The 26,886-nt window shown below is 39.3% G+C and overlaps 1 protein-coding gene across 1 annotated transcript in view; it reads right to left on the bottom strand.

The window, feature by feature from the left end:
* The window catches only part of xpot (exportin, tRNA (nuclear export receptor for tRNAs)), an 89,546-nt gene that overhangs the window by 3,192 nt on the left and 59,468 nt on the right, over positions 1 to 26,886 (bottom strand). Inside the window, exons 17-24 of the mRNA XM_028805073.2 lie at positions 23,762 to 24,000; positions 23,027 to 23,312; positions 10,413 to 10,602; positions 9,627 to 9,743; positions 9,341 to 9,456; positions 9,002 to 9,049; positions 5,845 to 5,916; positions 5,341 to 5,397 (exon numbers count right to left, since the gene is read on the bottom strand). Of these exons, the coding sequence (XP_028660906.1) occupies positions 5,341 to 5,397; positions 5,845 to 5,916; positions 9,002 to 9,049; positions 9,341 to 9,456; positions 9,627 to 9,743; positions 10,413 to 10,602; positions 23,027 to 23,312; positions 23,762 to 24,000 (1,125 nt within the window). The remainder of the gene's footprint in view (positions 1 to 5,340; positions 5,398 to 5,844; positions 5,917 to 9,001; positions 9,050 to 9,340; positions 9,457 to 9,626; positions 9,744 to 10,412; positions 10,603 to 23,026; positions 23,313 to 23,761; positions 24,001 to 26,886) is intronic.

Genomic DNA, 26,886 nt, shown 5'->3' with positions numbered 1-26,886 from the left:
ACAGAACCAAAATTAGAAAAAAGTTGTTAATGTCCAAATATTATGGACCCAACTGTAAATTCAGTGGCCTTAGGTAAGCAAAATAAAGTAGAAACCTTTCCAGTCAGTCATTTTCTAACCTGCTTTGTCCTGAATGGGGTTGTGAGGGTCTGCTGGAGCCTATCCCAGCTAGCATAGAGTGCAAGGCAGGCACAACCCCTGGACAGGGCACCAGTCCAATCACAGAGTAAACACACACACACACACGGGCCAGTTTAGGCTCGCCAATTCACCAACACCCATGCAGACACAGGGAGAACATACAAACTCCACAGACGGAGGACTTGGGACGTGAACCCTGGTCTCCTTACCTTAATGCTACCTCTGCGCCACCGTGCCGCCCTGGCCTTACCAAATTATTTAAATAATTACCAGCTTTCCAAAAGCAAAACTGGGAATAAATTAACAGTTATTTATTCCCCCATTCTGCTGGCACTTGGTTGAATGATCTCTCGCAGCTATTTCATCAAGTAGTCTTTCTGGATAAGTGTATTCATTTTGCATAACGTGATGGAGCACAATTTGCCCATTCCTCCATGCCAAAAAATATCAAGCTGTGCCAGGTTAGTTGGAACAGCAGTTAATAGCCATTTTAAGGTCTCACCACATATGTTTTGATGGGGTTATGGTTAGAACTCTGCCTGGGACACTCAACGAAATAGATTTTCTTCATGTGAAGCCACTCCATTGTTGCTTTGAAAGAATATCTCCCTTACCAGTTTAAGCTTTCCGGCTTAAAGATCTGCCTGCATTGTTCAGCATTCATCTCACCATCAATCCTGACCAAACTGCTATTCCCTGCTTCTCCAAAGCATCCCGACAGCATGATGCAGCCACTACCATCTTCTACTGGAGATGGCATTACCTGGCTGATGGGCAGTGTTAGATTTACACCACACATACCGTTTGGTGTCCAAGACAAGAAGTTCCACCTTAGGCTCATCATACCACAAGACGTTCTACTACACCTTTGCTGTATCTTCCAAGTGATGTTTTGCAAATATTTTATGTGCATGGACTTTCCTTTTTCTGGCCAGGGCTTCTTCCTTGCCACTCTTGCTGTTTTGCTAAGCAGTGAACATTCTCTTAAGTCACAGTCACTGACCTCTGCAGGTCAGTGTGTCAAGTGATGGCATAGTGGCCTCTCTGATGAGTGCCATTCTTGTTAGGGGACTGTTTGACTTAAAGGCAGTGGGACTGCTGTATCATTTCTTCCACTTCTGTATGATGGACTGTACTGACCCCTGAGGTATGCTCAGTGCCTTCGAGATGGTCTCGTACGCTCCCCCAGATCGTTGCTTCTCTATACAGTAATCCCTCCTCCATCGCGGGGGTTGCGTACCAGAGCCACCCGCGAAATAAGAAAATCCGCGAAGTAGAAACCATATGTTTATACGGTTATTTTTATATTGTCATGCTTGGGTCACAGATTTGCGCAGAAACACAGGAGGTTGTAGAGAGACAGGAACGTTATTCAAACACTGCAAACAAACATTTGTCTCTTTTTCAAAAGTTTAAACTGTGCTCCATGACAAGACAGAGATGACAGTTCAGTCTCACAATTAAAAGAATGCAAACATATCTTCCTCTTCAAAGGAGCAAACAAATCAATAGGGCTGTTTGGCTTTTAAGTATGCGAAGCACCACGGCACAAAGCTGTTGAAGGCGGCAGCTCACACCCCCTCAGTCAGGAGCAGAGAGAGAGAGAGTTAGAGAGAGATAGAGAGAGACAGATAAAAAAATCAATACGTGCCCTTCGTGCTTTTAAGTATGCGAAGCACCGTTCAGCATGTCGTTTCAGGAAGCAGCTGCACAAAAGATAGCAACGTGAAGATAATCTTTCAGCATTTTTAGACAAGCGTCCGTATCGTCTAGGTGTGCGAACAGCCCCCCTGCTCACACCCCCCTACGTCAGTGCAAGAGAGAGAGAGAAAGTAAGTTGGGTAGCTTCTCAGCCATCTGCCAATAGCGTCCCTTGTATGAAATCAACTGGGCAAACCAACTGAGGAAGCATGTACCAGAAATTAAAAGACCCATTGTCCGCAGAAACCAGCGAAGCAGTGAAAAATCCGCGATATATATTTAAATATGCTTACATATAAAATCCGCGATGGAGTGAAGCCGCGAAAGGCGAAGCACGATATAGCGAGGGATTACTGTAATCACGTCCCTGACTTGTTTTGAATGCTCTTTTGTCCTAATATCCATTTGCTTAGTAGAAAATCTCTACAATACCATTGGACCTCAGTGGGGACTTGTTATTTACCCTCAAATTAAGTGAGAATAGGTGAACAAACCATTCCTACATAGGTGGAGACCATCAGCAGACTGGGGGAGTTGGTAAGGCCAAAAGTTGCCTTATATTACAAGAGGGATGAACAATTTTTTAAATCTCACAGATCTTTTTCTTTCTAGCAAATTGTCAAAATGATTTTAATTTATTTCTTTTGATTTGGCTTGATGTGCACTGGTTTGTATGTCAGCTGGAAGAGTTCTTGTATTAATATACTGTAAGTTTATAAGTGCCGACATTTTTGGGGGTGCCGAATACCTTTTCAAGGCACTCTGTTTCTAAATATACATCAGCAAGTTTACAAAAGTGTTGTTTTGCTAACAATAAATAGTACATTTAGGTCAATAACCCTGCACCTCTTATTGATGTCATCTCTTGAGTGTCCTTTTCTCTTTACAAACACTCCAAGTCACTGAAGTTAGTAATACGGGTTTTTGCTGTGCAGCTCCCCATATTACCAACGTTCTTATATTCCAAAAACAGAAACACACACACACCACAATTTCTAGGTTTAATAAATGTTTCTAGATATAAATATTGTACCATTGGAGTAAATGAAGACAAGCAATACACCATTCACTATCAAAGAAATTCAATTAAACTGCAGCCTAGAAATATTTTTTGCTCATTACACTTAAAGTACAGTGAAGCGCCCAAAAGTGATTAGATTAGTGTGACTTAAAGGGAGACTCTGTAAGACATGGCTTTGTATCTGTTCCATCTCAATAACAATAAGCCTATTATAATTGATAACAAGTCTGATGAATTTCAAGCTAAAAGAAATATGTGCATTAAATCCTCATGACTGGTAGTTCTGAAATGATGATGGTGGAATTATACAACTGTCTTTCTGCATAGTGGAAAACCAATGGCTCTACTCCTCATCGATACACTGATCTCAACTGAGCATGCAAGCCATGACATCACTGTACTCGGCCTACCAGACTACATTTTATTTAATGCTCTTACATTATTTCTAAGTGCATCCTTGAAACAAAGCAAAACAAAGAGGTTCAAGTTAATTTTACTTGATAATGATCACCTCAACAAACCACCATTTTCTTTACTTTTGCGTCAAGAGTGAACTTTCAAGTTTCTTTGTTCAGTTTGGTGACACATCACAAGCTTTCTGCAATTTTGTAGTTTCTCTTTGACTCAAACTGTTTTGCTGGGATGCTGAACTGAAACTATTTCCATATAAACTGACTTCTTGATTTTCAATACAACTTTTAGAAAATGTATATACTTGTACAATTTGTTTATGTTAACTCTAATAGTGGTCCTGTATATCATGTGTGCTGTTGACTTTCTGCAGTTAGCAGGTCTTCTTCATAATCTTAGCCAGTCAATGGCAGTCGATCATTTCATGTGACTGAGACCAACTACTCTTTGACTGGCTATGATAAAATCAAACAGATTTGATTTTCGTCTTAGTCAAATGGCTGGGCTGAATATTCAGGAGAGCCGTCAACCAAATGAACCAATGAATGTTCATCCAGAAGTGTAATGCATAGAATACAGCGGACAAGGAGTAAGAAATATTAATGTTTTAAACCTCTCAAGCAGAAGAGATGCTCATCTATCTGATGTCTCACATTTTACATATCATAACAGAATGGAAAAAGAAGGGCAGAGACTGTAATGCGCTGCTCTGTCTAGCAACATGCTGCAGTCAGAAAAAGGGGCACACATGAATGCACTGGAAGACTGGCACTCCATCAGTGAAAGTGACATGAGCTGCAATTTTAGGTCATATAATTTAAAATGCTGCAGTGACAAGATCAGCAACTGTGATCAGTAAATCTGACATACTCCATGACAAAAAGTCATAAATTGTGACATTGTAGCCATCCCATGAGAACAGTGAATGCCAGACCCACAAACTACCACAACCAGGCATTTATATGCCCCCTTTAGTTTAACTAACAGATTTTTTTTTTTTCCAAATTTTTAAAATGTACTTGAAGAGTTGGGGAATATTGTACATTTTGAGAGGGATTTTTTAATCTTTTGTCTTTTTAAAGAACTGAACCTTTACTTTTTAACTTCATTGAAAACCAAAGAACTGCAAATAAATAACGTGAAAGCAGTAATCTGAGAGTTGGAAAAGTCAAATATTAATCCATGTTAAAATGTGCAATATGCAGGTATTAGTCATATTTATGAAAATGTGATGAACGCTACTGAATAAAACAGAAAACAAAAACAAGTAAACCTACTTAAACAGTACAACTGTGACAATTTCAACACCACACTACAAAGGAGCCTTTACCAAAAAAAGAAAAGACGATTTAACTTAACCCACGAGGAGGCAGAGCCAATCTCAAGGCAAGAACCAGCCCTGGGTGGGGGGTGTTAGCCCACTGCAGGGTCACCACTCTCTCTCAATGAAAATACTTCAACTGAAACACCAACCTCTTGCTCATTTGTATATTATGTAGACATTGGATTTAATAACTTAATTTCTTTTTGAATTTATTCTAATATGACTGACAGTCTTTGGAGCTTATGACACAGTAAGCCGAGTAAGTGAAATTGAGAATGAAAATATTGAAGAGCTGTGATTTGAAACTTACGCTTATACTGTTACAATCAACCTGCTATACTTTGCATTCTATGCCCTCATCCACTACATACTTGCTAGTAATGCGGTTTAGATTTCACAAATGCAGTATTCTGGGATAGAATGCTGTACCTAATTGTTTCCCATGTGACATCTGCATGTCCTCCCCATGTCTGTGTGAATGTTCCACCCAAGTCTTTAAAGAGTAATGACTTGAAAATGGCCCAGTATGAGTGTAAGGAGTGCATGACTGGGCCCTGTGATGAACTGGCATCCTGTCCAGGGCTGTTTTCTGCCTTGTGCCTCGGCCTCCCAGGATGCACTGTGGCTCTCCACAACCTTGAACTGGATCAAGTGGGTTTGAGAATGTTTTGTTTGAACTACGCATTTTGTGTCAACCAAACTTAACTACAGTACAAAAAGCACTCAAAAAATAATTCCTTACCTTTAAGTAATTTTTAAAAACTTTTGAATCAGGTTGTTGAAGTGCTTGGCAAAATTCCTAGAATAGAAAACAAAAACACAGCATAAAATTCTATTTCTTTTCTGTTACTTGTAATTCCATACTGATACATAAAGATCACTACATGTTTTATTAGTTACAAAATGAGTTTCTATAGATTTAATACGTCTCTTTAAACCAAGTTTTAGAGATTGTGTAATGCTAGCGTTCTGCTTGACTGATGTGGCCATGCGCTTTAGCAATCGGTTTATTGCTGTGTTTGGAAGACTGACATCCAGCTGAGCGCTTTTCTTGTAAGTAACACTGGGCACAAAAGCATAGAAGGCAGACGTTTACCACTGCTGCTTGTGTTCTACATCTTTACGCAGATGTTTGAAAGTTCAAAAGCTGGCCACGTCATTGCTGATACTCATTCTGTACTGCTTTAGTTCCTATTATGTGCTGCTTACAATAAAAGCACCAAGAGAAAAGAAACCCTGACTTTACCTGAATGATCTCAGGAGCTACTTGCAAAGATGGCAGGTATTCTTGCTGAAGGTACTGAATACATTCTGGTCCCTAAATAAAAAGCATATTGAGGTTTATTCATCATTAATTGTGCTCATATTTCAGATGTCTGTGAATGTATGCTTGTGACAAAGGAAAAAAAAAAGCAAATTTTTCAGTACTCACTGACAAAAAATGTATACATTTTGGGTATGATAGGAAATGATCCAAATAGCTACATTATGACATGACAGCTAAAGTGGAAACAATGCTGGGGAAAGCAGAAGAAATCAATCCTTATAAAAGGGGACAATAAAATCAATGATTAAAAACCACAAAGATAGAAGCCATTTAAAGAGCTGTAGGGAACAATTAAAACATTCAACAAGCGTGATGTTATAAAGAAAATATGACAGCCAAACGTATGACGTTCACCATAGGTGTTTTTCTTTAACTAGTATCTCCTGAAAGTTTTCATATCGCATAACAAAATCTGCTGCCACCTTTTTTTCTGCTGCTTGAATTGTCGGATTAACACTACTGTCTTTTAGAAGTTTGTGTTTTTCTAAGTGTTTTAAAGGCAAGTATGCACAATGAATGCCCCACTTTGATGTTAGAAAGCGAAGCAGCGCCTTTCTAGGTATCACTGACTACATAAGACAGGCTGAACAGGTAAATCTGGGTGGAGAGCCGAGCCTAGTGTGCTGTGTCAGAAAAAGGAGAGGTCAATGGCAGACTAAACTTAGGCAAAGGTATGATAGACCATTTTTTTTGTTCATAAATCGTGCAAGCTGCTGGCAGAAGACAGGCTGATTAAGTAAATGGTTGAAAAAGGAGTGAACTGACAGCTGATAACAGAAAGGTCATGCTAAAAATAACAAAGAACGACAAAGAACATCATTTAAGGACTCCGTATAGTGGCATGCAAAAGTCTGGCCAGCCTTACTTAACATGTCTGTTATTGTGAACTGATCACCAAAAGGCATAAAGATGACACATTTCTTTAATATATTGAGCAAGATTTTATTTCCATCATTTGCAGGTACAAAATAGCAAACAAATGAAAAGGGCCTGAAGCAGAAGTTTGAGCACGCGACACGATCAGAATTTAGTAGCACCTCCTTTGGCAAGTATCACAACCTGTAAACACCTTTTGTAGCCAGCTAAGAGTCTTTCAATCCTTATTTGAGGTATTTTCACCCATTCATCTTTGCAAAAGGCTTCTAATTCTGCAAGATTCTTGGGCTGTCTTGCATGCACTGCTCTTTTGAGATCTATCCACAAATTTCCAGTAAAGTTTAAATTGGGGGCCAGTGAAGGCCATGGCAAAACCAGCAGCTTGCAGCTCTTAAAGTATTCCACTGTAGATTTTGAGGTATGTTTCGGATTATTATCCTCTTTTTAATGTCAACTTTTTTGCAGTTGATGCGATGGTTTCATCCAGAATTTTCTGGTATTTATTTGAATCTATTTTTCCATCTACCAATGACAAGTTCCCTGTGCCACTGGCTGCAACACAAGCCCAAAGCAAGATCAATTCACTGTTATACTTAATAGTTGGAGAGGTGTTCTCTTCCTGGAATTCTGTACCCTTTTTTTCTCCAAACATACCTTTGCACAATGTGGCCAAAAAGTTCCATTTTGACTTCATCAGTCCACAGGACTTGTTTCCAAAATCCATCAGGCTTGTTTAGATGTCCATTTGCAAACTTCGGGTGCTGAATTTTGTGCCTAGGATGCGTGAAAGATTTTCATCTGCTGATTGTACCATGAAGGTCATATTTGTTCAGGTGTCACTGCACAGTAGGACAGTGCACCACCACTCCATACTTTGCTAAATCTTCCTGAAGGTCTGTTAATTTGCCTTTCCAGTAATCCAACGAGCAGTTCTTTCAGAAAGTTTTCTTGGTCTTTCCAACCTCAACTTGACGTCCACTGTTCCTGTTAACTGCCATTTCTTAATAACATTATGAACTGAGGAAACAGCTACCTGAACACACTTAGCTATCTTCTTGTAGACTTTTCCTGCTTTGTGAATATGAATTATATTTCAGAGTGCTAGGTAGCTGCTAAGAGGTGTCCATGGCAGCTGATTGTTGGTACACAGTTTGAGCAGCAGAATTTATACAGCTTTGCAATTTACATCACCTGGGGTTTCCTAACTATGCTTGTGAACAAGCCATAACCCTAATGAGCTAATGAAGGTCTGAGATATCGATGAAAGTTATCTAAGACCTCAGATATCTTTGGGGTGTCCAAACTTTTTGCATGATGCTCCTTTCTTTTTTTCACTGTACAATCGTACAAAACAAATGTGTCATCTTTAACTTTATGCCTTTTGGTGATCAGTTCATCTCCTGCTCACTTAAGTGAGCACAGTAACAGACATTTTAAGCAAGGGTGCCCAAACTTTTGCATGCCACTGTATGCATATACTAAGACCAGTATTCACTGCTCTGCTATTCAGAAGACACTGGCCAAACTATTTACATAAATACACCTGGATTCTGCTCAAAGGCTCTAAAGCAATACTCTATAGGCAAATTAAATGAAAAGGAAAATTACAGTATACGGCTTTGTTGGGCTCCGGGGTAGTGACTCATTTGACCAACTATCTATCTACCATTATTGCATATCCTAGTTTCATAACTACCATCAAAAGGTAACCTGAAACAAGTATTACCTGCATATAATGCAATTTAAAACTATCCTACACAATTTATGCTTACAAACATTTTGTAATACCAAGTGCTCCCTAACAATGGAAGCATAAGCATGCATAACCCATTAGTAATATTAGCAAAAATATAATATATAAAATGCAGGAAAGGCATAGAGTGTAACATTCATGTGAGTTTTGAATAATTTTTCAGTCATATTTTCAATAGTTACCATCCCAATAACATCCAAAAAAAGGCGGTGTGCAGAAAGAACCCTACATAAACTCCATATGCGACTGCAACTTTTTTTTTTTTTTTACACGTAGCAAATTCTCCATTTTGTTTTTAATATGAGAATGTGGAAGGCTAATTATGTGCATCTTTTCTGTCTCTCATACCGCCCCACTACAATAATGAATGTCAATCAAGGTTGGTACAGCAGATATTGCTCACATTAAACAGTTGCTCTTCGCACTGAAATGTGACATAAAACTTACCCTTTTTAGATGAATTGTTTTCAGTGTTACTGCACATTCTGAAAGAGCCTAATTGGGGAAAAAATTAGGTTTATTTTAATATGCAATTCCCTTTTGTGCATATCTTGTATTTAACATACTTCACTGTGAAATGCTGGTTTACACGGGCTTTTCCAACCCTTTCTTGCTGAAAACGTTATGTATTTTTCAATGTTTAAAAACTACATCAAAAACGGCTGTTGCCAATTTTGTAAGGTACTAATGTTAACATGGAATGCGTTTAAATAGACATTTAATTGTACGTGTTATATATCTACATTACAAAATGGCCAAAACTATATTTTCAAAATTTAAACCTACCAATACTGTCTGAGCATCTGACAGATCGAATGTAGGCTTTAGAGGTGCCATGAAGCAGGCTGGAACAATGTGTTTGTAGGTGAAATCTGCAAAGCCAACCAAACCGTCTTTTCCTCCTGTAAGAAAAAGGTTTAAGATAACAGACTAAGTAATCATATGGCTAAATGATGCTGTAGTAGGATGTGTAAGGTCAATTAAGCAGAAATGTGCTTTATTATGCATTAATATGGTGGTTTTAAATGGAAAAATATAGAGCAGGACAGTTGAAAGCAAATAAAATGCTTACCCCAAAGCTCAACTAGTTTGGAAAGAATAATGAAACACGTCTTCTGAGCAATTGGATCTGGAAAATCAACAGCCCCTTGGATGATGGTAAACACAATTCGTTCAATATTTTCAACTCCTGAAAAAAGAAAGCACAGATTATTTAAGTCATCCCTGAATACTGCGACCACATAGATTATTTAATATCAAACAATGGTTTCCATAAAAATGGGTAAGGAGAATTAAAAATGTGCAAAGTTACTAATGTATTGCACCTCATAAAAGGAAAATAGCAACTTAAATAATGATATCCTGCATTTAAAATACATTTTGCACTGTCTTGCAGGATCAAATAAGTCTATATCAGTATGCTGCTGCTGAAGAATGTGAATTTCCCATTGGGATTAATAAAGTATCTATCTATCTATATCATTCATACAATGCAATACCAAAATCTCCAATACCAGGGATACCTGGAGTCAGGGAATATCAATGTCAATATTTTATTCACACTGCTTCATTCAGTTTCAACTGTGTGCACATTCTCTTCATGTTCATTCAGATTTTTCTGGTGTCCTCCATGCTTCAATGCAAGGTAATTTAGAGTAACTATGAACACTAAACTGGTGATTCCAGGAAAGAAGTGAGTGGTGTTACAGGAAGTCTTTACTTCTGTCTATTCATGAAGCTGCTAGGGTATGCTTCATGCCAACACAAGTAATTTTACTAGCTTCTTTCTAAACATTGCTACAGCATTATTTTCATTAATAATGCTAATGTTCAATTAAATAATTACATTGCTCCTCACCTTGATTTCCTATGACTTCATTCATTCCACTGCCAGCAACCGTTTGTAAGAAAGCAAAGTAGCTTCGACGTAACATTTGTTTGTCCATTGCTGCAGTTTGGTCATTCTCTTCTGCTGGACGTGATAACATCTCAAATATTGCCTGAACAAGTGGCATGAAAATCTGCTGAAGGAAGGGTGAGACCTGTGTCTACAGAGAAAGGAGAGATAACAATTTAACTGAATTAGTAATGTAGTAATAAGTTTAATACACACATTTGACTAATTAAATATTCCCAATATATGAACTCTAAAAAAATTAATAAAAAGAATTTGAACAACATTATGCCAGTGTGATTATACAGAACTTAAACATATTACACCTAGTGTTAGAAATTATAACTAAAGATTAGGTTTAAAGAAAGGTCCTAAAAACACTGCAAAGAGTAAATTTTAACAACTGGCAACAAATATTTATACTAGCACTTGAAAATACCTTTTGCATTACCACATATTAATTTAGGTTAGGTTAGATGGACTTTACTGTTCCAGATGGAAATTTGTCTACAGCAGCAGTTCTCAAACTGGGGTCCACGGTCCCCTAGGGGAACCGGGAAGTGGTTTTGGTGATTGCATATTTATACTATTTATATTTTTATAATTATTAACCTTTACCATCCGAGGGGAAGTAAGTGACTGAGCTCCGTCGTTACCCCCACCACCTAGACCTGACCACTAATCCGCTGTTTCTTTATTTGCTGCCACTGCATTGTTTTCCCACCGTTATCGCTCGGCACAAACCAGCCCTTATTATTTTTATCATAATCAAAAATTATCAATCGTTTCGTAGAATCAAAACACTCGCGAACAGTTTTCGTATATTTTAGAAGCAAATAAGAGCGCTAAAGGTGGGTACAGATAATCAACAAACAACATATTTTACATTTTTTGTATTTTTAAGTGGTGAAATTGCCCGCAAAGCATATGCATCCATCCCATTAAAATTTTAACTTAAATTTAATAACTAAGATGTACGTAATATTTTCTGCATAAATAACTTTGTCAAAAAATGTTTTATTCACAGCAGCCTTGTACCTATGCAGTGCTGTGCAGTGGTTATGTTGCACCCTTGTGCAAAGTATTTGGCGCCCCCAACTTTCTTAAAATAATACTGATTTTTTACTTTTCAATAAAAGGGTCCACGAGCCATCGGACAATTTTTAAAGGGACGCCACGCAAGAAATTCTAAAGAAGTTTGAGAACCGCTGGTCTACAGCAATAAAGTACAAAAACTAGGTCATTGTTACACAGATTGAAGAAAATAAGCCAAGACACAACAGTGGACAACTAGTACTCAAGATTGGTACAAAGATGATTTATTACCTTTAACAGTACATAAAATAATAACTCAGAATTTAGCAAAATTCCAACAAAAAAGTAACAGAATTCAAAATACTTATAGCTCTGGGAAATCTTAAATCTGTTGCTCTTTATTACTAAGGGTCCAGAAAAGCTTGTTTTTTTTTAAGTTGTTGTCTTTAATTAACTTTCCAAAGAATGTCATGATATGAGACGTTAAGGCCACTGGTCTGAAGTCACTTGATGCTTTGGAGTGTGTAGTTTTTGCTTTTCCGTTTCCATAGGCTGGGCACTTAATGTAAATCCAAAGACATCTCAAAAATAGAGTGAAGCAGTCTCCCACTTACTTCAAACCAAAAAAAGCTCAGGTCCAGGTAGTTTGTTTAAGGACCTTTCTAACATCATGCAGGTTAAAAGGAGGGCTGATTCTTGGCTTCAGTTACGAGTTTGTTCTTTTGCTGAAGCAAAATCCTGTGTCTCAAATCTTGAACAGAGTTAATTGAATTTTGGAGCCAAATGATATTCTGTTTTAACTTCTGCCAATTCAACCCCCTTACTGCGTTTAGTGTGAATGCCAGCCATCATCTTAATGTCATTCCATAATGAGCTTCAGTGACCATTTCATAGTTAATTTTTATTTCTGTCCTTATACTTCAGCTTTGCCAGTTTGATTTCATGTTTTATTTCCTCCTATAATTCGTTCTCTTTAGTCAATGTTGAAGTATCCCATTTTTCCAGTTATCAATCCTTTTAAATTCCTCCAGGGCTTGTTGTTAGGGTATACTTTGATGGGAATTATGGCAATCTTGCAGAATTCTGTATAACTGTTTACAGTGCCTGTCAGTTCATCAGTGTTAGCACAGGATTTTTAAAATACAGACCAGTTATATTGCATTCAAAACAGCCACTCAGGCTCTCAACAGAATCCTCGCCCCAGACTTTTATCTGTTTAATTTTTGGCTTTTTTGTTTAAAGATTGGAATAAGATAGATAAGATTACATAGACAAATAGTCAGAACTTTATTTGTCCCCAGGGGAAATTTGGCTCTTGACAGGAGCTCTTTAAGCAAATAAATACAGTACCAATACACACACAGTATAGTTTGAACACACACCACAATGACTTAAAAGAACGCAAAAAGAAATAAAATTATTTAAATTGGCTGTGACAGTCACTGTGAGGCATTATGTAGGCATATTGCTTTTGGGATACGGAAATGCCAGTAGTGTTTCGTGACAAACGTCTGCTAAATGATTTGTTGGCGGAAAGTACTCAGTGTTAGTGTGTCAGAGAGAGGAAGTGCAGCATTGTCCATAATGGCCCTCAGTTTTGTTATACTTCTCTCCTTTGCTACTACCTCCAGGAGATATTCTTGTACCAGTAAGTTGGACACAATTAGCATCTGATAAACTCAGTGGGCGGTTTTAATCGAGACTCCTTTAATGTTCCCAAAGCACTGATCAAGCACTCTGTTGTGACAAGATGGGCAAGTCACATATTTGTAAAAATGATGCAGTGTTTTATTTACTGAACGCTGGTTAAAACTGCCCAAAATACAATTTGGACATCAATTCACTTATTCACCCTGACACTATTACCACCGAAATGAATACAGACAACAGTAAAGAAAATCTGAGGAAAAGCTTTCTGGGAAAATAAACTGGGCACAGTGAAACAGACAGACGTTCTATATCCTTTGCTCACACTTTACCATCACTGTTTTTACACTGTTGTTTATTTAAATAAAAGCCAGCACCTTTGCCATGTGACTTAGCTACAGTACAAGTGATGGCCAAGTCTTTGTTCAAACAAACTGGTGCAAAAATTCAATGATCCTGAAATGGTCATTTGAATCATTTCCATTCAGCTAGGTTTCCGTAAATGCGATAACACACACATCTCTGCAATCAGTCTGAAAGTATGTATATGCTTGAATTTCATCCACATTGTTTCAGAGACACTAAATTTTCCTATTACAACAGTCGGTAATGGAGGTTGCACTCCACTGTAGTTTGTTTCAATTTTTCTCAAACACTTCCTTTTTTCCCCTGTTTTCCATTCTTTTCTGGTTATGTGACTATTATGACAAGTTACCCAATTAAATGTATTTCTAAGATTTACGGAGGAATCGGGTGGTAGATATGTACAGGTGAGTTCCACTGAAACGAGTGCTCTCTGCTGTGTGCAATTCATGCAGGCTATTTATGAGGAGTAGCATGAAGACCCCAAATCAGTTGCAAGTAAATACAAATGATAAAGATAAGAATAAATATTCTGAATTAGTTTACTTCGCTACAACACCATTAACTCCCCAAAAAGAATAGGAAAAAGATGGACAAATATAACAAAAAGAAAAGAATGTAACAAAATTTAACAAAACACAGTGAGGGACAATACTGTTAAGATTTCAGTTAATCGATAACAATACAATTAAATCTCAAAATGATTATACTCGGAAGAAAAATTGGGCTCTTATAAAATATGCAACACACACACTCTCTAATGTCAAAACCTCAGTCTTAGCTATGTACTGTGTATATATGTATATAAACAGAGTAAAAACGGCAAATACAAAATCAAAGCTAAGTTGTTATTTTATAGCTTGCTTTAGGTTAACATTCAATGTAATGTTCATAATATTTTATTTTAAATTTGTTTTTAATATTCTATAATTTTGAAATTATTTTTAATCTGTTTTTCCACCTTATTACTCATTGTCCAAGCAGCATCAAATTAAGAGCATACTGGGAAGACGTCACACGGGAAGCATATGGATAAATGATAATATAATCAGACTGGGGGAAATACACACTGAAAAGAGATTAGGCTAATTAAAAACATTTAAGTTATAACACCAATAGTACTATACTGTATTTAGCAGACAAAAAACACTTCTTAACAAAGATTGCCTGAAACCCATTACAAAGGTAGCATTTTGCCCTTACATCAATAACGTGCATCACTTAACACTAGAATTACCAGAGCCTACGAAAAAACTCATAAATCTGGCCCACCTTAAATCCCTTCGCACCTCTCTGTCAACTTCTTTTGTTCTTCTAAATGTGTCCATAAGCCCAAGCAGCCTGCTATACCATTCCCCACCGCCTCAGAACGGGCAAGAAGTTCTCCCAGTTCCTGCCTTGATTGATTATCTGGGAGTGAGCTACCCAGAATTGGAAGGGGAAATAATTGTATGTAAACATTGTTAAAACAGAAACGTTTTTCACGTTTTAGTAATAAATGACAAAATGTAGACATGAACTTATAATGTATGAAGGCTGATGGCCAAATATCAAATAAACACTTTCACAAAAGGTGCAAGTACAATATGGCAGCTTCCGTGGTGCAGCGGTTAGAACTGCCGGCTTATAATTCAGAGGTCGTGAGTTCGAAACCAGCTCCCCCGCAAATTTACCGTCTTATTGTTAATATTATACAATAAAAACATACATTTGATTTGCGTCTGTAACAGCCAGTGTAAATTTATAGCACTTATAAAAGTTAGCATTTTTTTTTTTTCACTTTTATTCTCTCAGTCATGATCATGATACAACACCTACCCCCTACCGCAGATCTGATGTGGTTACTTTTTATCTGAAACTGGGAATAACTGTAGATGTGAGTGGTGTTTTGAGGCAATGGAACTGGAAATTCTCTGATCTGGAGGGATAAAAGCTGACACACAAATGCTGGTGAATCTGCCTTCTTCGTATCTCACCGTCACTTTATTTATTTTTTTTTTTATTCAGTTTTATTGAGTGTTCCTGTTCACGCTGAATTAATATGCACCTTATGGTCCATGATGTCAAAGCTGCACTGACAAAAAAACAGAGACATAGGTACTGTATATATATATAGGTACTGGCGTCCTTCAACATCTGCAATAAGATGCTGCAGATGTTCTATCAGATGGTTGTGGCGAGCGCCCTCTTCTATGCGGTGGTGTGCTGGGGAGGCAGCATTAAGAAGAAAGACGCCTCACGCCTGGACAAACTGGTGAGGAAGGCAGGCTCTATTGTTGGCATGGAGCTGGACAGTTTAGCATCTGTGGCAGAGCGAAGGGCGCTCAGCAGGCTCCTATCAATTATGGAGAATCCACTGCATCCACTAAACAGTGTCATCTCCAGACAGAAGAGCAGCTTCAGCGACAGACTGCTGTCACTGTCCTGCTCCACTGACAGACTGAGAAGATCATTCCTCCCCCAAACTATGCGACTCTTCAATTCCACCCGGGGGGGGGTAAACATTAACATTTTTTTTAAAGTTATTGTCTGTTTTTACCTGTGTTATTATCAATCTTTAATTTAATATTGTTTTTTGTATCAGTAAGGTGCTGCTGGAGTATGTGAATTTCCCCTTGGGATTGATAAAGTATCTATCTATCTGATATTTGTAATAACTCATTTTATGACCTGTATAGTACATTTGGGAAAACACTGTGGCACTGATGCAACATTATTCATATTATTCGTATTCATTTGCATGCCTTCTTGCACTTGTAATCAGTGACCACATTTTTTTTTTATCTTGGCCATGCAGTCTCCACATTTTGGTGTATTGTGGTGTTTCTTTTGTACTCCTTTCCTCTGCATGTCCTGATTAGTAGAGAGAGGTCACTTCCGCACTATATGCAATCACCAAATTCAAATGTTAACAGATCACACACACACAAGGATCGTCCTTTCTACATTTATGACATGTGTACCTGTTACAATGTACACACTTCTCTCTATGCTGTGGTCCTCAGATCCTCTTAGATCTGAGTGCCGCATTTGATACCATTGATCACAATATTGGGCGGAACATAGGTGCAGTGGGTAGCTCTGCTGCTTCGCAGTAAGGAGACCTGGGTTCGCTTCCCGGGTCCTCCCTGCGTGGAGTTTGCATGTTCTCCCCGTGTCTGCATGGGTTTCCTCCGGGTACTCCGGTTTCCTCCCATAGTCCAAAGACATGCAGATTAGGTGTATTGGTGATTCTAAATTGTCCCTTGTGTGGGAGGGTGTGTGTGCGCCCTGCGGTGGGCTGGCGCCCTGCCTGGTGTTTGTTTCCTGCCTTGCGCCCTGTGTTGGCTGGGTTTGGCTCCAGCAGACCCCCGTGACTCTGTAGTTAGGATGTAGCGGGTTGGATAATGGATGGATGATCACAATATTCTTAGAAATCGCCTTAGTCAATGGGTGGGCCTCTCTCGCAGTGTCTTAAATTTGTTTTTAATCCTACCTGGCAGGTAGAAAATTCTTTGTTAGTTGTGGTAATTATACTTCAAAGACACATGCTATTCTATATAGTGTTCCACAAGGCTCTATCCTGGATCTGCTGCTCTTTTCGATTTACATGCTTCCATTAGATCAGATTATATCGGGGCATAACGTGAGCAACCACAGCTATGCTGATGATACACAACTGTATTTATCAATAGCACCTAACGACCCCGACTCTCTTGATTCACTGACACAATGTCTCACTTGTGTGAGACCTTAATAATAATAATTTTTTTTATATAGCGCCTTTCCCATGCTCAAGACACAAGGACCAATTAAAAAGGGCATTAAATGTATGTGTTCTTTGATGCATCTGAGAAAATGTATGATAAAAAGTGATAAGCAACACCAACAAAATTAATTTTGCCTTGAGTTTAACAAAAATGCAAAATGTTCAGGGTTTTACCTGAACTCTATAAAATGCATTGAACAGCGAAGGAGAAAGGGAACTAGGTTTGAGTAAATTATAATGGTGCAATGGTCTTTCAGGACTAGGAAAAGTGTCATCCAACTATGATGAACCAATCACTGTAGTGAAAAATGTAATTTCAGTTGTGAAGCAGCAGTTCTAACTATGGCAACATGCCTCCCTGAGATAAGACTATGTTACATATTAGGCTTCATTGTCACTTTCTAGAGCCAGCTCAGTTACAGAGAAAAGTCAGAGAAATGCTGAATCAACTATGTTCATTCACAAGTCTCATATCACAGAGTATTAAAAAACTTTACAAGTGATTGATTGCATTATGTCATTAGCTTAACCCATCCAAGATATTTAGCTCGTGCAGCCTGAGCTGTCTGCAAGTGAGATGGCTGTCTATACATTGGTTCTCAATGAGAGATAAAATAATTTAACACTAGAGCGTCAGGGCCTACATCAAGTGTCGTTGTGTTGTTAAATCTTTAATTATTTCATTGCTGTCCATGTGATATTCCTGTCCTTTGATTCTTCCTAAATTATTGCATCTCAAATGGCAGTGTTGTTAGAACTCTGGAATTCTATTTAGAAAAATGTGATTTTTGATATTTTTTTTTTGTTCCTTGTGTATTTTTTTTTTGTTCCTTGTATCTCTCCTCTGGCTCACTACCATTTTTAGCTTACCTTGACAAATCCCCTCTTAACACCATTATCAACAATAGTGAACACTGTTTCCCAGATGTGCATTGCTGCCTGTCTTCGACCCACAACTATGAAATAATCAACAAAAAAAGTCACACTTATAATCCCTCACATTGTTTTACTATACACAATGAAGAACAAAAAAATCTGAAAATTGTCAGCGCTCCAGTAATTTCAGTAAGGTAAACCAAGACTATATAAACTCACTTGAAATGGCATTGAAATGTTTTCACACACTTTGGAATATGAAGTACACAACAAGTACGAATTTGGTGGTAGTTGGAAGAACATGCAAAGAGGCAGACAGTGGATGGAGTGAATCAGTGCGAGTGAAGTGTGCAGCAGTGGAAAGCTTCTCATTCACTTTTCACAGACATGGCAGACCCGATGATGAATGCAAACAAGAGAATAAATGGTCTACATTCTTTGTGAAAATGGAAAAACTGATGCAACACAGTACCTCACCTTAAATGTGGAGAAAAAAAAATATGATTTGAGTATAGCTAAACAAATGCTGCCACATGTACTGAAATACATACATATATATTACATATATAATTGTACCTATTAAATCACATTCATGTTTTGATGGAAGATGCATAAGTTTTCTGCAAATTGTGAATCATAGTCTTGAAATGGAAATGTATATGAAGGTATGAACACAGAATGAAAAAGAGAGATGTATTTTTTTAAATAGAAATACAGGTACTAACACAGAATGAAAACGAGACCTTAGACGTAATATTTTCTGTAATAGAAATACACATATGAAAACAGAATGAAAATGAGACGTTAGATGTATTTTTATAGAAATACAGGCGCAAATACAGAATGAAAACGAGATGTTAGATTTTTTTTAATAGAAATACATATATGAAAACAAAATTAAAAATTACAATTTAGATGTAATTTTTAAAAATAGAAATACAGGTATGAATAGAGAATGAAAATGAGGAGTTAAATGAAGATGAAGGCGTCATTCCAAAATGCTTTCGCCACTTTATTTTTCTTCATTCCATAATCGACTTTTTCCAGGATTGCTAATTTTTCTTTCAGCGTAAACTGACGCCGTTTCTAACTTTTTTTTTCATTCATCTCGAAGAAAATTTTGAGAAGCGCTATGAAGCTTGAACAGCATCCGCACACAATATAACTACCCACGCATACGCTCGGTGGAGCACTGACTTAGAATTTGGCTATGTGTAGGAGGTCACACCTACACACTTGCCAAACCTGCCTGAGACCAGAAATTTCGCAACAGACTGACTCTTTCTTTGAAACACCCTTTAGCAGGGTTCACGAGACTCCGCACAAAAAGTGTAGGAACGGCATTAAGTATTTTTGCATTGCATTATTATCTTCGGTGGCCATTTTTTGTTCGAAAAATCATTTGTTATAATGAGATTTACATTTTGTTAAATCAAGATTTGTTTAACATGATGTTCTATGAACGTCTGTCCAGGCCCACAAAAAGCTTTTGTTATTCTGGAAATTTGGTCACTTCGGTTCTCACTATAATTGGATTTAACCTATATACACACATACACAAACAATTATGTTATGCACTGTGCACACTATAACCCTATATTATATATATATATATATATACAGTAATCCCTCCTCCATCGCGGGGGTTGCGTTCCAGAGCCACCCGCGAAATAAGAAAATCCGCGAAGTAGAAACCATATGTTTATATGGTTATTTTTATATTGTCATGCTTGGGTCACAGATTTGCGCAGAAACACAGGAGGTTGTAGAGAGACAGGAACGTTATTCAAACATTGCAAACAAACATTTGTCTCTTTTTCAAAAGTTTAAACTGTGCTCCATGACAAGACAGAGATGACAGTTCAGTCTCACAATTAAAAGAATGCAAACATATCTTCCTCTTCAAAGGAGCAAATAAATCAATAGGGCTGTTTGCTTTTAAGTATGCGAAGCACCGCGGCACAAAGCTGTTGAAGGCGGCAGCTCACACCCCCTCCGTCAGGAGCAGAGAGAGACAGATAAAAAAATCAATACGTGCCCTTTGAGCTTTTAAGTATGCGAAGCACCGTGCAGCATACTTAAAAGCTGCACACAGAAGGTAGCAACGTGAAGATAATCTTTCAACATTTTTAGACGAGCGTCCGTATCGTCTAGGTGTGCGAACAGCCCCCCTGCTCACACCCCCTACGTCAGGATCACAGATAGTCAGAGCAAGAGAGAGAGAAAGAAAAGTAAGCTGGGTAGCTACTCAGCCATCTGCCAATAGCGTCCCTTGTATGAAATCAACTGGGCAAACCAACTAAGGAAGCATGTACCAGAAATTAAAAGACCCATTGTCCTCAGAAACCCGCGAAGCAGCGAAAAATCCGCGATATATATTTAAATATGCTTACATATAAAATCCGCGATGGAGTGAAGCCGCGAAGGGCGAAGCGCGATATAGCGAGGGATTACTGTATATAAGAAAAAGTATAGTTTATATACCCCACTTGCTTTAAATCTACTAACTATTGTTACTTCATCCATTTGTCTATCTGTTAGTGAAAGATCAAGCATAAATAACATATCTAAAGTAGAGCTGTAAACTTTGTACTGTATTTTCTATTTGTATAGCACCATAAAAATGAATTGCCTCTGTGTTAATTTTTACTGTTTTTTTTACTACTGCATATTTTACAAGAACATCTGTTTAGCAGTTATTAGTGGTATACAGTGAGCATGTGGAGGAGGAGGAAACTACCCATTCAAAAGGTGCTTCCTTCCTTTATTAGTCTGGAATACAAGGTAATAGAATTAGTGATCTTCAAATGTAGTGAACTCAAAACCTTATTAAAGGAATAATTATTGTTATCTAGTTAAATGTGTCAAGTAACAATCAGGCCTGATGGTTTTCAAAATCTAAATCTGACTAAATTTGTACATTAGCATCAGAAATAAGGTATCAGCACAGACTATAAAGATTGACATGACACAAACAAAATGAGTCCCTGACTATATAAGAAACATCACCTGGATGCACTAGGACACATCATCAGTGATGTATCCTGAGGTCATCGGGCGTTTTGGGTCTCACAACATCATACACCCTCGCTCAGGCGACCCAGCCGGGGTTGATCAATCCCCAGCTTGTATCCCAGTAGCGATCCACGGATCAGCCCTCTTCATCCAAAGCCACCTTGAGGCTTTCTCTGCGGCTTCATTTGCGGATTTAATGGCCCTCTTCTTGGCCGCTCCTGTTATGCCAAACCGTGTGAGGACTCTGCAGAGTGAGCGCCCTGCAAATCCTCTGCAGCCAATTTCTATGGGCTCATAGAGTACCCTCCAGCCTCTGACCCTGCACTCCTCCACCAGTTCCTGGTACTTGGCGCATTTCCTCTCGCTAACTTCCTTGATACGCTCTTCCCAGGGCACTGTCAGTTCCAGAATGATCAGCTGTTTTGAGGCCTCTGATGTAATGATCATGTCTGGCCGGAGTGGTGGTGTTATAATTTGCTGCAGGAACTTTAGCTGGTTTCCCAAGTCAGTCAGAGGCTGTGTGGAAGAGGCCTGTTATTACTGCCTTTGCCTGGGATTGCTCTCCCGCTTTAATGAAGGTAACTGCCTTCTTTGGGCCGTGGAGGAGTTTGCTTGTCTTGATGGCCTCAGCCAAGCTTTCAGCAACTGCCTTGAGCACCTTGTCATGGCGCCAACGGTAGCGGCCGTCTGCCAGTGCCTTAGGGCAGCTGCTGAGTAGATGTTCTAGAGAGCCTCTTCCTAAACAAAGTGGGCAGGATGGTGTCTCACTCTTTCCCAAGACGTGGAGGTTTGCTGGGCTTGGCAGGGCATCGTAGTCCACCTGCACCAGGAACTGGACACGAAAGAAATCTCCCTGCATGATATCTGACCAGGTGATCCTTCGCTGGAGAGTACTCTCCCACCTTGTCCACGCACCCTGTTGCCGGAGTCCTACTGCCCCGCTTACTCTCTCTTCCTCCACCCCTGCTCGGACCTCTTCCTGGAGTAGATGGATTCTCTCCTTGCCCTGGGCCTTGCCAACCTGGGTCTTTGGGAAGTCACCTAGACCTGCTCTACCTGTTGCCACGGTGCCCACCAGAGCCTTCCGTCTCAGGCGTGACTCTGCCACCTCCACAGCCTTCTCCGCCCTCCATTTCCAGCCTGTCCTCACCTCAATGCCAGTTGCTGACACCTTACTATCTTTGGAGTCCCTGTACTGTAGGGCTTCTCTGGCGCGTGCTACCATGAATTATTCTGTGAGGCTGCTAAATGGTAGCTGCAAGATGTTCCTTGATCCATACAGCCACCTCAGAAGAAAGCTGCTGATCTTCTTTTCAAGGGACAAAATATGAGGGAAACAGATAACAAAGCCACTTTTATGGCTCTGTCAAAGTGCAGTGAAACATATATTGTTTAAATGAAGAAAGCATTATGCAATAATTAGAAAGACATTGGGTGAAAATAGTATTCATGTCAGAGTAACAGTGAAAACCACTGCACATTAATAAGAACACTTTTGGAAGTTTGCAAAAACAATCTTGCATAATCTTCATCTTTTTAAATGTCCTATGGAGAACAGAGTCAAAAATGCTGCTTGATTTGGGCGTCATTATCCACGTAGAAAAAAAAAATACCAACACTCCGATACAATGATGACAGTGTCATATCACAGGTTTGCTCTGTTGCATGAAGACCTGAATGGCTTGCCATTACTAAAGGTATCACTAAATCTGCTGTGTCCCATGAGGACTGTTCATGAAAACAACAGGTCTTCCTTGTGTGAGCTGAAACAGCTGGGTTATGGAACAACCATCAAAAGAGTTGAAAGAAAAAAGTCATGGCCTAGTCATTATACAAACATAAACCCTATGAAGATGTTGTGTAAGATTTGCAAAGTGGCAAATTTTTCACTTACCTTAAATTTGGCAGTAATTTGGTTAATTAGAGGAATGAATTCTTGTAGATCCTTGGCTTCACAGTCTTTGAGCATGTGCTCAGATGCTGTCGGAATAAAAGGCAGCACTTCCTCTTCTAGGCATATAATCATTCGGTGCAGGAAAGTGCGAATGCCACTTCTTAGGACCTCTTTCTGTAGGTGACAGCTTAATGCTGGAAGGAAAGTCCGAAGACAGTCGAGATAAACCTCTGAGCATCCACACTGTCTCACTGTCTGCTTGTTGCTGAATGCCTTACTAGTTCGACTGCAAAAGCCAAAATAAAGAGGAAGATTCAACATACATATTTATTAATGCAGTTATGTGAAGAAAAGTTTTGTTAAATGTATATAAATTTGACTCTGAAGACAAACTGTTTTACTAGTAATTTTAAAGTATCATGTCACTGATCTGCCCTCCTATGAAACAGTGGTTTTCAATGTAAATGGGCATGAAAAAACTGCCTGTACAGTTTGATGGACTACACTGTCCCACTACTCTTAAACACCATATTTCTCACTAGTGTCACTGTTAACCCTGTCGTCCAACTTCACTGCATCCTATGTTAATCCAACCTATGAAAATAATGAATATTCTTTAGTCATGAGGACATAAATCTACAAACTGACAATGACATTCTTAAGACTTGATAGTTTAGACTAGGTAAAATAAAGAATTAAATAATACTTAAAAATACTGAGATTCAGTACACAAACCTGGCAAAGCCCACAGCATGGTTCAAGCAGTCTGCCAAAGTGGCCTGTCTTTCTTCATCTTGCTCTCCCAACAATTTATTCAGCAGAATTTTGAAGTTATCCATGAGTGGTGCCAATAAATTTCTCATCAGAGCCTGTTTCCTTTCAGCAGGGTACTCACTGTTAACTATCAGCACTCCAGCCGCTTCAAAAATGAAGAGCTGATCATCCCTTGTCAGCAATGCTGGTAAACCATTCTCCTGCAACAGAATATTCACATGGATTAACAAGAAAGCTCAAACTCATAAAACACATAAATCTACACACACTGCTGATATAAATCCAGAGCACCACTATTGTAGTAACAGTGTTGTTTTCTGCTATGCACTAGTGCAACTTCAAAATGAAATAAGTATGTTTAGACATGAATGAATGTATATAAGACAAGTGTATACAGTGATCCCTCGCTATATCGCGCTTCGCCTTTCGCGGCTTCACTCCATCGCGGATTTTATATGTAAGCATATTTAAATATATGTCGCGGATTTTTCGCTGCTTCGCGGGTTTCTGCGGACAATAGGTCTTTTAATTTCTGGTACATGCTTCCTCAGTTGGTTTGCCCAGTTGATTTCATACAAGGGACGCTATTGGTAGATGGCTGAGAAGCTATCCAGCTTACTTTCTCTCTCTCTCTCTCTCTCTTGCGCTGACGTAGGGGGGTGTGAGCAGGGGGGCTGTGTGCAGCTGCTTCCTGAAGGCCATGCTGCACGGAGCTTCGCATACTTAAAAGCTCAAAGGGCACGTATTGCTTTTTTATCTCTCTCTCTATCTCTCTCTCTCTCTCTCTCTCTCTGCTCCTGACAGAGGGGGTGTGAGCTGCCGCCTTCAACAGCTTTGTACCGGCGGTGCTTCGCATACTTAAAAGCCAAAAAGCCCTATTGATTTTTTTTTTGACTGCTTGCTTTGCACTCCTTTGAAAAGGAAGATATATTTGCATTCTTTTAATTGTGAGACAGAACTGTCATCTCTGTCTTGTCATGGAGCACAGTTTAAACTTTTGAAAAAGAGACAAATGTTTGTTTGCAGTGTTTGAATAACGTTCCTGTCTCTCTACAACCTCCTGTGTTTCTGCGCAAATCTGTGACCCAAGCATGACATTCTAAAAATAACCATATAAACATATGGTTTCTACTTCGCGGATTTTCCTATTTCGCGGGTGGCTCTGGAACGCAACCCCCGCGATGGAGGAGGGATTACTGTAGTACTATAGTGTGGGTATGTTACTTTTTTGATTCTTGCACACACCACAGTGTAAAACACCTTGGGATCCCGGTTAGCAAACCTTATGATTGAAAAGCAGTTCAGTCCGACCCTCTGTCTGCTGCAGCCAGGTGTCATGTGGGCATCCCCTTGGCCTGTTCCAGCTGCTCAGGTCCTCAGCAATGATGAACCTGCTAGCCAGATCACCCTTGGGGAATCATGCCACATGGCTGTAGTGCTGTAACTGATGCTCACTCACAATGCAGGTGATATGCCTCATTCAGAAATCCATGAGCAACTGCTCGTTGGACACAAAGTCAAACTAGCGCTACCCAAGGATTCGATGAAGACACCGAAGGAGCCCAGTCTTCATCTCTAAGATACTGGATAGCATCCATATCTCACAACCATATGGCAAAACAGAGAGCACCAGGACTCTAAAGACTTGAACCTTTATCCTTTTGCTGAGATATCAGGACCACCACACACCCTTTTCCAGCCACTTCATGATCCTCCATGCTCTCCCAATCAGTCTACTGCCTTCATAGGAACAGTCACCATAGGAACAGTCACCAGAGACATGAATGTCACTGTAAAGGTAAGTAAACTTCTCGACGTGGTCAACCTTCCCTCCACAGACAAACACACTGCTGATGGCTGTGCCCAAGAGGTCATTAAAGGCCTGGATCTTGGTTTTTATCTTGGTATTTTACAGCAAGGCCAGACACTCAAGACTCCTCGCTCAGTCTTCTGAGAACCCCGATCACAGCTACCATTGACACCAAAAAGATCATAGCATTGTTGGCAAAGTCAAGATCAGTGAATCTCTCTTCACCAACAAGTACCCCACAGCCACTGGATCCCACGACTCTGCTCAACACCCAGTCCATGCAAGTACTAAACACAGTAGAAGTAAAAACACACCCTTGACGAACCACAGAATACACTGGAAAAAATGCAGAGGTTCTGCCTCTACGCTGCACAGCACTCACAGTACCAGTGTACAGGCCAGGCATGATATTCAGCAACTTTGCAGAGATTCCACAAAGTCTCGGGATGTTTCACAGGGTAGCTTGATCAACTGTGTTGAACGCTTTACACAAATCAGCAAAGGCTGCAAAGAAATTCTGCCAATATTTGTGTTTGTGCTCAATGAGAATCCTCAATGCCAGGATGCAGTTGATGGTAGACTTCTTGGGCGTAAAACTAGACTGAACTGGTCGTTGGTAAGTGAGCAAGTGATCAAAGATCCTATTGAGAATGACCCTAGCAAGAACCTTACAAGGCACTGACAGCACCGTTATCCTCCTGTCATTGCCATAATCCACCCTTCCCTTTCCAGATAGGGACGACAATTGTCTTGTTTTCTAGTCAGTTGGGATGACACCTGTCTCCCAACTGGAATCAATGATTGCTTGCAATGCCAGGAGGACTTACCACCAGCCTGGAGAAGTTCACCCTGCAACCTCAATGAGACTGGGTAGTTCACAACTAATTGGAGGGTCAGCCTCAAGAACTGTGATCCCAGAGATGTCCAATGTTCTAGCCAGAGGATCGGCTTTAAACAGCTGCTCTGAGTAGCCAACACAGCGGGTCACAACTGCAGTGTCACCCGTAAGGATCATTTCATCACCCACCCTGACTGTAACTCTCTTCTGAGGAACAGATTCATAAAATTCTATAAAATACACTACCAAAATCAAAACGGTTACCATTTTCACAAATTATTGCTACAAGTAACATTTGAAAAGAAACCAGAATTAGGACTATAAAACTTGATAATCTTTGGATAAATACGAAACACTGTGATATGTACTGCTTACCCATGGTAATGCTATATTCATCTTTAACACAGTCTTCAGAGTGAACTATCTTTGGCATGTTAA

Source organism: Erpetoichthys calabaricus, chromosome 1 (genome assembly GCF_900747795.2).
Source record: "Erpetoichthys calabaricus chromosome 1, fErpCal1.3, whole genome shotgun sequence".
Taxonomy (NCBI): domain Eukaryota; kingdom Metazoa; phylum Chordata; class Cladistia; order Polypteriformes; family Polypteridae; genus Erpetoichthys; species Erpetoichthys calabaricus.
Note: the sequence above shows the minus strand (reverse complement) of the source record. Positions and strands in the feature narration are given on the sequence as shown.